The sequence below is a fragment of the Lepus europaeus genome, chromosome 17, assembly GCF_033115175.1.
Source record: "Lepus europaeus isolate LE1 chromosome 17, mLepTim1.pri, whole genome shotgun sequence".
Taxonomy (NCBI): Eukaryota; Metazoa; Chordata; class Mammalia; order Lagomorpha; family Leporidae; genus Lepus; species Lepus europaeus.
The window spans coordinates 61,483,657-61,495,927 of NC_084843.1; the positions used below are offsets into that span (position 1 = coordinate 61,483,657).

The 12,271-nt window shown below is 46.1% G+C and overlaps 1 protein-coding gene across 1 annotated transcript in view; it reads left to right on the forward strand.

Annotated features, from left to right (window-relative positions):
• Positions 1-4,608: 4,608 nt before the first annotated feature.
• MCU (mitochondrial calcium uniporter) overlaps positions 4,609-12,271 on the forward strand; it is a 211,110-nt gene continuing 203,447 nt past the window's right edge. Inside the window, exon 1 of the mRNA XM_062214756.1 lies at positions 4,609-4,761. Within this exon, the coding sequence (XP_062070740.1) occupies positions 4,609-4,761 (153 nt within the window). The remainder of the gene's footprint in view (positions 4,762-12,271) is intronic.

Consider the following 12,271-nt stretch of genomic DNA (forward strand, 5'->3'; position numbering starts at 1 on the left):
CTGGGTTGAGTCATACTTGTGAGCTGACTCCGTGTACATTTTAGTAGAGAATCTAGTTAATGTTTCGTGGTTGAGGAAATCTTTTCTGATTAGTTTTAGAAACGATCAACTTTCTTTTAAGGCTTGGCATAGAAAACAATTCTGTAGCCATGTAGGTTTTAATGACCATGTTTTATGATTATAAAATAATATGCAGATGGGAACAATTTACATGACTCAAAAGGATAGTCACCCCTTAAAACTCCCCAGAGGTAACATGTTTTCTTATTTATCCTCTCAGTAATCATTGTCTATCTATATCACTTTTAAAACACATTTTTAAATATATTTTTAAAGATGTATTTATTTATTTGAAAGACAGAGTTACAGAGAGGCAGAGGCAGAGAGAGGGAGATCTTCCCACCACAAGTTCACTCCCGAGATGGCCACAACGGTCGGGGCTGCGCCGATCCGAAGCCAGGAGCCAGGAGCTTCTTCCGGGTCTCCCACACAGGTGCAGGGGCCTAAGGACTTGGGCCATCTTCCGCTGCTTTCCCAGGCCATAGCAGAGAGCTGGATCAGAAGTGGAGCAGCCGGGTCTCAAACTAGTGCCCACATGAGATGCTGGCACTGCAGGCGTGCCGGCCCCTCTAAATCACTATTTTTTTTTTTTTTAAGATTTATTTATTTGAAAGTCAGAGTTACAGAGAGAGAGAGAGAGAGAGAGGTCTCCCATCCACTGGTCTACTCCCCAGATGGCTGCAACGGCTGGAACTGAGCTGATCCAAAGCCAGGAACCAGGAGCCTCTTCCGGGTTTCCCATGCGGGTGCTGGGGCCCAAGGACTTGGGCAATCTTCCACTGCTTTCCCAGGCCACAGCAGAGAGCTGGATTGGAAGTGGAGCAGCTGGGGCCAAGAAATGGTGCCCGCATGGGATGCCGGTACCGCAGGTGGCGGCTTCACCCCCTATGCCACAGCGCTGGCCCCACTAAATCATTTTTAAAAGAATCATTTGTACTATATTATCTGTTATACCTTCTTAAAAGTATAGATAGGATAATTCATTTTTTTAATGGCGAAAAATATTCTAAGCTTAGTGTATCGTTTATTCCAGGGGTGGGGATGTCTAGCCCACAGGCCATATAAGGCCCGTGAAACCTTTTGGTGTGGCCCTGCCAAGGCAATTGCAGGTGGAACTCAAAATTAAATAAACCTATAGCAAACTAATTTGATTTATTTATGTATTTATTATTTATGTATTTAATCAGTCTATATTTTAAGTTGATAATTTTGTATGGCCCATGAATGATGATATAAATGTCCAAAGAGCCCTTGGCAGAAAGAAGATTCCCCACCCCTGATTAAAAAATTCCTGTTGGAACACCTTGAGGATTTCTTACAAAAGTAACCATCTTTTACAGTTGTTTTGTGGTCCCTCTGGCAGCCTTTATAAACATACTGTCTCTGGAGCCCGCAGCACAGTCTCGGGCACAACGCGGGTGGTCAGCGAATGTTGATTCCCTCTCTCTTTGTGTGAGGGCCCTTCAACAAGTCCATGGGAAATGCAATCAAAACGTAAGTTTATTTTGGTGCAAAATATTTTGAATTCCATGCTTAGTTTTTTCATAACATGCATTTTTACATGAACTTTTTGAAGCCCCCCCCCCCCCCCCTCCATATATTCCTTTCATCAGGCTTGGTCAACCAGCTCGTATTAGATATGTTCTTTGCTGCTATGGAAAAGGCTTTTTTTCTATGAGGAGATGGTTGACATTTGTTTAAAATTTTTTAAATTTATTCATCTTCATTTGTTTGGAAGCTACAGTGACAGAGAGAGCTTTTCCATAGGTTGGCTCACTTTCCTGAATGCCCACAATGGACAGGGCTGGGCCAGCCTGAAGCCAGGAGCCAAGAGCCAGGAAATCAACATGGGTGACAGGGAACCACATACTTGAGCCGTCGTCTGTTTACTGCCTCCCAGTCAGCTTGTGGATTAGGGAAGCAGGACAGGAAGCGGAGATGGGACTTGATCCTGGGACTTGTGGGCCTTCTAGGCAGCGGCCTAACCCGCTGCACCACAACACCTGCCCCCGACATTTGTTTAGATTAATTGCTAGTCCTGGATTATTAGAACCCTGTTGAGTCAGTGGATTCTCAAATTACACAGCCTACCTCTGGTGCATCTGTGGTTTATCTCGATAAATAACACATTTTGGTATTAGGTAAGAAAGAAGCTTTTGGTAATTCCTTCAGCTTCAGGTTTGTGCCCTTTTTAAAAAGAAAAAAAAAACACCTTCTAACTGTGATTCTTTTTCAAATACATGGGACTACATTTCTGTACTGCAGGAAACTCATCTACTTTTCATCCTTGGAGACACAAAAGAAAGCAATTCCAGTAAGATTTCTCAGTGTGTAACTTGGAGATGGAGGGACCAATTCTGATTCAGAGCCGGGTTTGGCCAAAGCACAGAAAATAAACACAAAACCAAAATCTACAGTGATCTTAGTAAGAAGCTGTGAAGAGGTGAGAGAGAAGAGAAAATGGCCCGGATGGGCAAACACATAAAATGCAGTTGGGATAAATATAGATCGGATGGAAAATGATTGTAAATAAGTTGCCGTGGATTGTCACAGACTTCCAGCGGGGAGATAATACACGCAGCTGCGGATGGGGCCTGCATTCCTGGCTCTCAGGTTCCACTTTGGGTGAACTGCATGACAGTAGCACCTGGAGAAGCCAATCATCTCTCTCTGTCTGGGGTCAGGCCTGAGGATTAAACACACCAAAATTCCACGTCATCATTCAGCTACTCTTGGCCAGGAAAGTACCATTTCTGTCAAACTTTGTAGAAGATCATTAGGACAAGTGGCAACATTTTTTTTTTTAACTTTATTTATTTGTAAGTCAGAGTTACACAGAGAGAGAAGGAGAGCAGAGAGAGAAAGAGAGAGAGAGAAAGAGAGAGAGAGAGAGGTCTTCCATCCACTGGTTCACTCTCTAATTGTCCACAATGGCTGGAGCTGCGCCGATCCGAAGCCAGGAGCCAGGAGCTTCTTCCGGGTCTCCCACACAGGTATAGGAGTCCAAGGACTCTTCTACTGCTTTACTGCTTTCCCAGGCTATAACAGAGAGCAGGATCGGAAGTGGAACAGCCAGGTCTCAAACCGTGCCCACATGGGATGCTGGCATTGCAGGTGGCGACTTTACCCGCTACACCACAGTACCGGCCCTCCTGTGACAACATTTTTTGTGTGTATTAAGGGTACCTTACAAAGATGTTTTCCAAAATTTAGAGTAATACTTACATTTGCTTTCCAAACCAAATTTCTACTCCAGCTTTTTTTTTTTTTTTTTTTAGATAAATATTCGTTTATTTGAAAGGCAGAGGGACAGAGAAAAAGAGAGATATCTTCCACCTTCTGGTGCACTCCCCAGATGGCCACAGCAGCCAGGTCTGGGCCAAGTCAGGAGCCAGGAACTTACTCCATCAGGGTCTTCTACCTGGGTGGCAGGGGCCCAGTCACTTGGGCCATCATCTGCTGTCTTCCTCATTAGCAGGAAGCTGGATCAGAAGCAGAGTAAGCAGGACGCAAGTCATCATTCTGGTGTGGGATGCTGGCCTTGCAAACGTCGGCTTAATCTGCTGTGCCACAACACCTGCCCTTCTGCTGCAGGTTTTGAAATGAGGTATGGAAATTAACCAGCTCATAACAGAGTAAGGAACTCCTCTCCTACAGAAATTCAGAGACCCCAAAGCTCCTTTCTTACACAGAATTTTAATGAGCCCTCATTATGAACCTGTAGAATTATTTTTCAAGGGAAAATATTTCCCCAAATTGTATTCTAATGGTTATTTTAGCAAAATGATAAAGTGACATTAGAATAATCTTTAATGACTTACTACGTTATTGGTAGGTTCTGCTTCTGTAGTTCAATACATGCACACAGGGCCACATATGGTAAGGACATAGAGAGTGCTGCTTCTGAAGAGTTTGAGGCTTTCAGCACAGAGGTGCTGTAAACACGAACTTGAGAGATACACAAGTCTGTGAATTCACCCTGATGGCATGCATTCATTCTGGGACTCTGCTATTGTCACCATCCTACCCTGCAGTCATCAGATCTGCCCACGAAGTAGGGTTACTTTCAACATATCCAAATACTATCAGTCAGGAATGAGGGTTCTGGCCGTATTGCCGGGAGTTACAGCGTATTAGTTAATGGTAGTTAATTTGGTGCCTATTTTGCTAACTTAGAACACTCAAAACAACTTAGAACAAAGCTTTGCTCAAATATCTACTTACCCCCCTGATCATAGTTCTATCTTTGGTGAGAATGAGTCTAATCGAACATGCCGTCCCCACTGCTGCTACTGTGGGGGCTCGGGTGCCCATTACCAGTTCCCTAGAATTTGCCCGTAATTGACTGTGTCCCACAATAGGTAACTCTGGAAGTGACAGGCAGCCTCAAGTGTGATTCTCCCGCCCGTCGATTGGGCCTGGCAGGAAGCCCCGCCTCATCAACTCATTCAGGGGTGGCAGTTGGCCCGGTGTCGGTGAGTGGCAGGTCTTCGCTCCGCCCCGCCCGTCCGCTGCGCTGCCTGGGTCGGCGCCGTTTCCAGTTGAGAGATGGCGGCCGCCGCAGGTAGATCGCTCCTGCTGCTGCTCTCCTCCCGGGGCGGCGGCGGCGGCGGGGGCGCCGGCGGCTGCGGGGCGCTGACTGCCGGCTGCTTCCCCGGGCTGAGCGTCAGCCGCCACCGGCAGCAGCAGCACCACCGGACGGTGAGCGAGCGCGCCCGGCGGCTCCGGGGAGGGCGGGGCGGCGCTGGCGTGTGGGAGCCGCCGGCCGGCAGGCCGCCCGGGCAGCGGGCGAGTTACCTCAACTCCCGGCCGCTCCCGGGTTGCCGGGCACCGGAGCAGCCGCTGTGCCCTTCAGGCGCCTGCGGCGGCGACCAGGAAGGGAGGGCGGGCGGGTGGAAGCCAAGAGGAGGAGGAGGAGGAGGAGGAGGGGCGACGGCGGGGATGTTCCCGCAGGACCGGGGACACCAGGGCGGGGAAGGGACTGGACTTGAACATCTCCCCGACTCGCCTCCGCTCGCGGTCCCTCCCTCCTCCTCTCCTGACAGCACTGCCCCAGTGCTGCCGGACGGAGCCCCGTGCAAGTTGTCGCTCTCCCTCCTCCTCCGGGGGCGTCGGGGTGTCCTGAGTTGCCGCGGCCGCCTTGTGTCTGTGTCAGGCGAGTGGCAGTGCCATGCTGCTGGGACGTGTCCCCGGAGAGCCGCCCAGGACCCCAGCGGGGCCGCTCCCTCGTCCTCTGTCGGCCCTGCGGGAACGGGCAAGCAGGAAAATCAAACTTTATCCTCCGGTGTGACATGTGCGTGTGCGGCCATGGGAAAGCGGCTTCGCGAGCCGGTGCTGCATTGCCTCACGAGGCAGGCTCCGGGCCCTCGGAGGTCCTCGGTGGCCCATTCCGAGCGCTGGCTGGGACGCTCGCCCGCGCGTGCCTGGCGATCGCAGGGTGGGAGCGGCCAGGGGAGCAGCGAACGCGACCAGTTGTTCCCGGAGGCAGAGATTTGGTGGTTGTATTAACCAGTTATTGCTCGGGTTCCTTGGGTGGCAATGAAAGGGAGTTTCTGTTTGAACAGCTTTGGGTGTGTGTGTGAGTGAGAGAGAGAGAGAGAGAGAGAGAGAGAGAGAGAGAGAGGGAGAGAGATAGTTCCTTTTTTTTTTTTTTTTAAATTGCAAGGCTTAACTTGGCATGGAGTTGTCGACCTAACAAGTCAGCAGGTTCCTTCCTTTGGACTTTCTGGACCCATATGTGTTGGTCCCTGGCCAACTCAGAAAGAGTGCAGGTTTTATTTCCTAGGGCTAAGTTGTATAGTGTGGTAGTAAGAGGATCACCGCAGACAGCCTGATGGGGCGAACTAGCACCTCCAGCCCTCAACAGCACATCACCTGTCTTGTTGCAATCACACACATAGCTCCTGAGGGGAAACTGAACTGGAGGTTTTCAAAGAGGAGCCCCTGAGACCCTTGACAGCATCAAATCAGATGTCTGCGGGAGCTGTGACAAGAGCAGGTGCTCTGGGAGTGCAGGGCAGTGCTGTCATTTTGAGTAGGGGTGGTGGGCCCTGTCCTCATTCTTGTAAGGAAATTGTACTTTTTCATATTTGGCCTACTGGCATATTGTTTTACCGGAGCTTTTGGGTGAGCTGAGCTGCTCCACAGTTCAGTGTAGATTTGCATGTTTTGTAGTCTCCAGTTAGGTGTTGTATTCTCTTCAAAATTAAGGCCACCCCCAAATCTGAAAGCACACCTCCCTCCCCCCAGCTGTACATAGATTTCCCAAGTTATCTTTATTTCTGTTTTTGATAAGAGATCTTCTGACTTTGCACAGTTTGCATTTGAGGCTCTCTGGGTGTGGTATTGATGTAGCATTTAAACATTTGTGCTTCTGTGTGTTTTCCACTCTGCGAATCTTCTGACTGTGAGTGCCTTGCTTGTGGAGAGGTACTCCATGGAAGTGTTCTGTGCTATTCTGGGGTGGGTAAAAGTGATGTGAATTTGTAACTGAAAGCACAATTAAAATGAAGTGTTGTCATGGGAATGGTGACTTGTAAATGAACTTGGAATTGTGAAATTTTGAAAAAAGTTGAACCTGGTTATTTAAAATACAGAAACATTTCTAATTTTTCTTCGATTGCTCTGAAGCCATCATGTATACAGCTGTCCGTCTCCATCTGATGTCCTATGGTTGCTCACAAGACATTCCGTTTGAAACATTTTCACTTATAGATTTGTTTACTCTTGATATTTTGTGACTGCAATGGAGGCCCAGAGAGGAGAGGGAACTGGCCAAGATGACAGAGATAATATGTAACTGTTTTCAAACTTTAATTCACCATAGATATTATTAACCCCCTTACTGTGTTCTTTTTATTGTAAAGTGCATGAGTTCTTCTGTATTTCTCCCCTTAGAGATTTGACTATTTTCTGTGCAAAAAGTATTCGTGTTTCTGAACCCCATGAATGGGAATTCTCTTGTAAGTAGATATTGATTTGAAGTACGTATGTTAGGTGAACATGGGGGTATGTTAGGTGAACAAGGGGTACAAACAACTTGCCAGAAGGAATAGCTGCTCTTATAAAGGTTCCCTGAGAGACACCGAGGGAGAATCTTGCACGGTAGACATCCTGTGTGTGTGCAGCAGATGGCAGTCTGCATTGGACTGGATCACACGTCCAGCTTGTGCCACTTTTGTTCTGCTGTAGTAGGTATGGCAAATTAGAGCCAGGGCGATATAAATAATTGCAGTACTGCTTAGCTTAATTTTTTTGCTCTAGAGGCATGTTTTTTTGAAATCCATCTTTCTAAGTTTGGAGAATGATTCCAAAGCAGTCCAGCACTTCAGCAAACTGGTAAATGCAATTGTGGAGTTAAAAATGGAACTCGCCTCCCCACCCCATCCCCTTCCATTAAAATGTCGTTCAGCTAGTAAATAGCAGTAAAGGTGCAGGAATGTAATGTTTTCGGTATCATGTAGTGTAATAGTTCCCTTCCAGTGTGAGGAGCTGCTGTTAGGGCTCTCCAGCCTGTGACTTAGTGGAGACTGATGTAAATGTTGTTGCATGCTTTTCCGTGTGGTTTGTGAGAGTGGCTACGATTTTTGAGGATGACACTCCGAAGGGGAGCTGCCTTTCATTGTCAGCTGTGTAATTCCGTTGCTAACTGAAGCTGGCGCGTCTCTGATTATGACAGTATGACTGCTGGCATTTCCTGGTGCTCAGCGGCTATGCTGAATTACTAAGTGTCTTTCTTAAGTCTGTCACTGTGCCGTTAGGGTTTGCGCTGTCCCTCTCTACACAGCACATTCCTTGGCAGTGATGCTGTTTCAGCTTGCCCTCAAAGTTTTAACAGAAGTTACATTGCCTGGCTCAGCGATAGGTCCTGATTCTTTAACTGAGTTCCTTGTGTTCTGGTCCAGTCTTCCCTTGCCAGGTCCAGCCCAGCACAGATCCTTCACTGTGGTCAAGCCAGCCTCTGCACTGTCCCCACATGTCCCATACGTCCACACCAAATGGTTCTGCAGTTTTTGGGAGCTGAATTTCACCCTAATCACCCCAATCACTCCTCTAACCTCTAAGGTTCACTTCAGGTTAGCGACTGGGACCTATAGTTCCTTGTCAGTGTACGTCCTCACTTCACAGATGAGGGGACAGAGCCAGTGGAAACCGAGGCAAGTGTCTTGTCAGGTTAAACTTGCGGTTAATAATGACATATTAAAGTTCCTTTAAATGGAGGTAGATTCAAAAAGTCCTGGTTTGAATCTTAATATGTGATTCCTGTCTTTTTTTTTTTTTTTAAGATTTATTTGTTTTGGCCTGTGCCGCGGCTCAATAGGCTAATCCTCCGCCTGAAGCGCCAGCACCCCGGGTTCTAGTCCCTGTCAGGGCTCCGGATTCTGTCCCGGTTGCTCCTCTTCCAGTCCAGCTCTCTGCTGTGGCCTGGGAGTGCAGTGGAGGATGGCCCAAGTGCTTGGGCCCTGCACCCACATGGGAGACCAGGAGAAGCACCTGGCTCCTGGCTTTGGATCAGTGTGCCGGCCGCAGTGCTCTGGCCGCAGAGGCCATTGGGAGATGAACCAACTCTCTCTCTCACTGTCTAACTCTGCCTTTCAAAAAAAAAAAAAAGATTTATTTATTTTACTTGAAAGTCAGAGTTAACACAGAGAGAGCAGAGAGAGAGAGAGGGCTCTACTTTTTTTTTTTATTTGACAGATAGAGTTGGACAGTTGCTTCACTCCCCAAATGGCTGCTATGGCCGGTGCTGCGCCGATCGAAAGCCAGGAACCAGGCGCTTCCTCTGGGTCTTCCATACGGGTGCAGGGGCCCAAAGACTTGGGCCATCTTCTACTGCTTTTCTAAGCCACAGCAGAGAGTGAGATCAGAAATGGAGCAGCTGGGTCTCGAACTGGCGCCCATATATGCTGCACATGTCAGCTTTACCTGCTGTGCCACAGCACCGGCCCTGATTCCTGGCTCTTAATCCCTTTCTGTTTTGTTTAAATTTTGTCCTCTTTGAATTTTGATAAGGTTACTATCTTCAGGACAGAGATTGGCATTGACTTATTTGTTCTTTGAATGTTTAATTTATGGTTGCCTTATTTTACTGGGGAGATATGGCAAAGATGTGTACATTACGCCCTGCGGCTCTATAACTTGTTTCCTAGTCTGTTGCTTGGGTAGCCATGTTTGGGTAATTCTTTTAAGCTTGGTATTACCAGTGCTATCTTTGGTTGTATATTATACTTTTAATTTTTTTAAGATTTATTTATTTATTTGAAAGAGTTACAGAGGATAATCTTGTGTGTCAGACACATACACACACATACAGGGAGAGAGAGAGATCGATCTTCTATTCGCTGATTACTCTATGGATGCCTGCGATGACCAGGGCTGAGCCAGGCCAGAAGGCCTGGAAGGAGCCAGGAGCATCATCTGGGTCTCCCATGTGGGCGGCAGGGACCCAAGAACTTGGGCCATCTCCTGCTGCTTTTCCCAAGCCTTTAGCAGGGAGCAGGATGGGAAGCGGAGAAGCAGGACAGGAATCAGCGCCCATATGGGATGCCGATGTCACAGGCAGTGGCTTTATCTGCTCTGCCACAATGCCACGCCCAACATTTATACTTCTTTATGCTGGATTAGCTCTGCAGTGGTCATTGGGTTTCTTCTCCTACTCGGAAAATATATGATAGTTACCTCATGCTTGAATGCTTAGAACAAACTTTTTTTTTTTTTTTAAAGAAAGCAACTATCTTTTTATTTATTTTAATGTCTTGATTATTTTGAAACCCATAAAAATGTTTTCATGAATGAACTTGGGTTTATTCAACAAATTCTGATTACTCGAGCCTTTCTAAGTCCCGAGGGATTCTAGTTCATGCTTTATGGAACTGTTTACTCCAGGAGGAAATCTAAATAGAAAACACAACACAGGGGCCAGTGCTGTGGCACAGTGGGTTAAAGCCCTGGCCTGAGGCGCCGGCATCCCATATGGGCGCCGGTTCAAGTCCTGGCTGCTCCACTTTCGATCCAGCTCTCTGCTATGGCCTGGGAAAGCAGTAGAAGATGGCCCTAATGCTCGAGCCCTTGCACCCATGTGGGAGATCAGGAAGAAGCACTGGCTCCTGGCTTCAGATCTGCACAGCTCTGGCTGTTGCGGCCATTTGGGGAGTGAACCAGCGGAAGGAAGACCTTTCTTTCTGTCTTTCCCTCACTGTCTATAACTCTACCTCTCAAATAAATAAATAAAATCTTTAAAAAAAAGATCAAAATTACCTTTTAAATATCTCAGGTAGATGCTTGGTGTAGGGTCTCTGCCTTCTAGTCCTTTATTCTCTATTTGACTGATTATTGCTGTTACTGTGGCTCATTGGACACATTGGATTATTAGAATATCATGTTACTAGGAAAACTAAGATGTTATTCTGGGAGATGTATAACTTTAAAAATCCTAGAATTTAGTGCTAAAATAGACCTTATATGGGGAAATAGCAGTGAAAGAGCCATGAATTAACTTTGTTCTTAGTACTCATCAAGTTAATACAGAGCTGATTATGGGTATTTATTTCAAATAAATAAATAAATAAATCTTAAAAAATGGAAAGTATAATATACAACCAAAGATAGCATTGGTAATCTTCTGATTGTCCTACTCTGTTCATTTCCTGCTAAATTTTACAGTTTTGTGTTTCATTTGAAAAATTTTAAGGCTGATTTTACAAAGTGAATGGGAGGTGGTGGGTGATCGGCACAGTAGTTAAGATGCCTGCATCCCATGTCAGAGTGCCTGGTTTGAGTCTTGGCTCCTCTGCTTCCATTTCCTGCTAATATACACCTTGAGAAGCAGCAGGTAATGGTTGAAGCCCCTGGGCCCTTGCCACCCATGTGGAAGACCCAAGTTGAATTCTGGGCTCCTACTTTCAGCCTGGTTTAGCCCTGGCTATAGCGGGCATCTGGGGAGTGACCCAGCAGATGGGACACCTCTCTCTCTCGCTCTCTCTCATTCAAATAAATAAAATGAATAAATTTTAAAAATTTGATAAAAAATAGAAACATAAAAAATGCCATCTCATATCCCCTAATTATTTCAGAACTGCATTAAAAGAAGTTTAGTTTTAGAAGGGTATTAGACCCAGCTGGTGATACAATTTACCAAGTTATATATCTGTCATATACACAGTTTATGGGCCAGTAATTCACTAAACTTATTACAGTTAATTTGCTTGACATTTCATTGTTTCATAGGCTGTCTCACTGCAGGCATTTACCAAAGTGCAGTGAGAGTTCAGCCTGTAGAGGACAAGTCTTAACAGGTGTCATCAAGCTTGATTAAATCAGAGTAAATATTCAAGACAGTTTGAGTTTGGGTACTTACTATGAGAATTTGATCCTAATCACTTTTAAACTTTTTATTTATTTATATGTTTGAAAAGTGAAGAGACAAATTTATTGTCCTCTGGTTTGTTCCCCAAATTTCTACAACAGCCAGGGCCAGGGCATGCCAAAGCCAGGAGCTCGGAACGCAGTCTGGGTCTCCCATGTGAGTGGCAGAGACCCAACCACTTGAGCCATCACCTGTTGCCTCCCACAGTGCATGTCAGAAGGAAGCTGGAACGGAGAATGAACCAGAACCCAAATTCAGGCACTCGGTAGAGTATGTGGGCGTCTCAAGTGACATCTTAACCCCTCTGCCAAATGCCTGCCTCATTTCTCTTAAAAATAATGATCTTTCCCAAAGGTTCTTTAATGATGTTAATTGTATTTAGTGCTTTGAAGGTTTATTTATTTATTTGAAAGGCAAAATGACAGAGAGGCCATTTTCTGCTGCTTTCCCAGGTGCATTAGCAGGGAGCTGGATTGGAAGTGGAGCAGCCAGAACTCCATCTGGAGCTCATACGCGATTCTGGTGTTGCAGGCAGTAGCTTATCCTTCCATGCTACCACACTGGCCCTTGATTGTGTTTATTAACCTAGAGGGAAGCTATTTACTTTTATACTTTGCTAGCTAAGCTTTCAGTTTTACATTTATATTTTGCTATTTATTTATTTATTTTATTTGAGGAGTACTTAGAGTAACCAGGAGAAAATTGCTGAGGAATCCGGTATCGGTGTTTGAGGCTCTCTGGAAGATGGTTAGAAAAGTTCTGAATTGCATGGCATTCTAGGTGACAAGATCCTGTGTGCATTTTTGCCTTCTAAAACAGGCCTACTTTGTGCTTCCTGTATACACT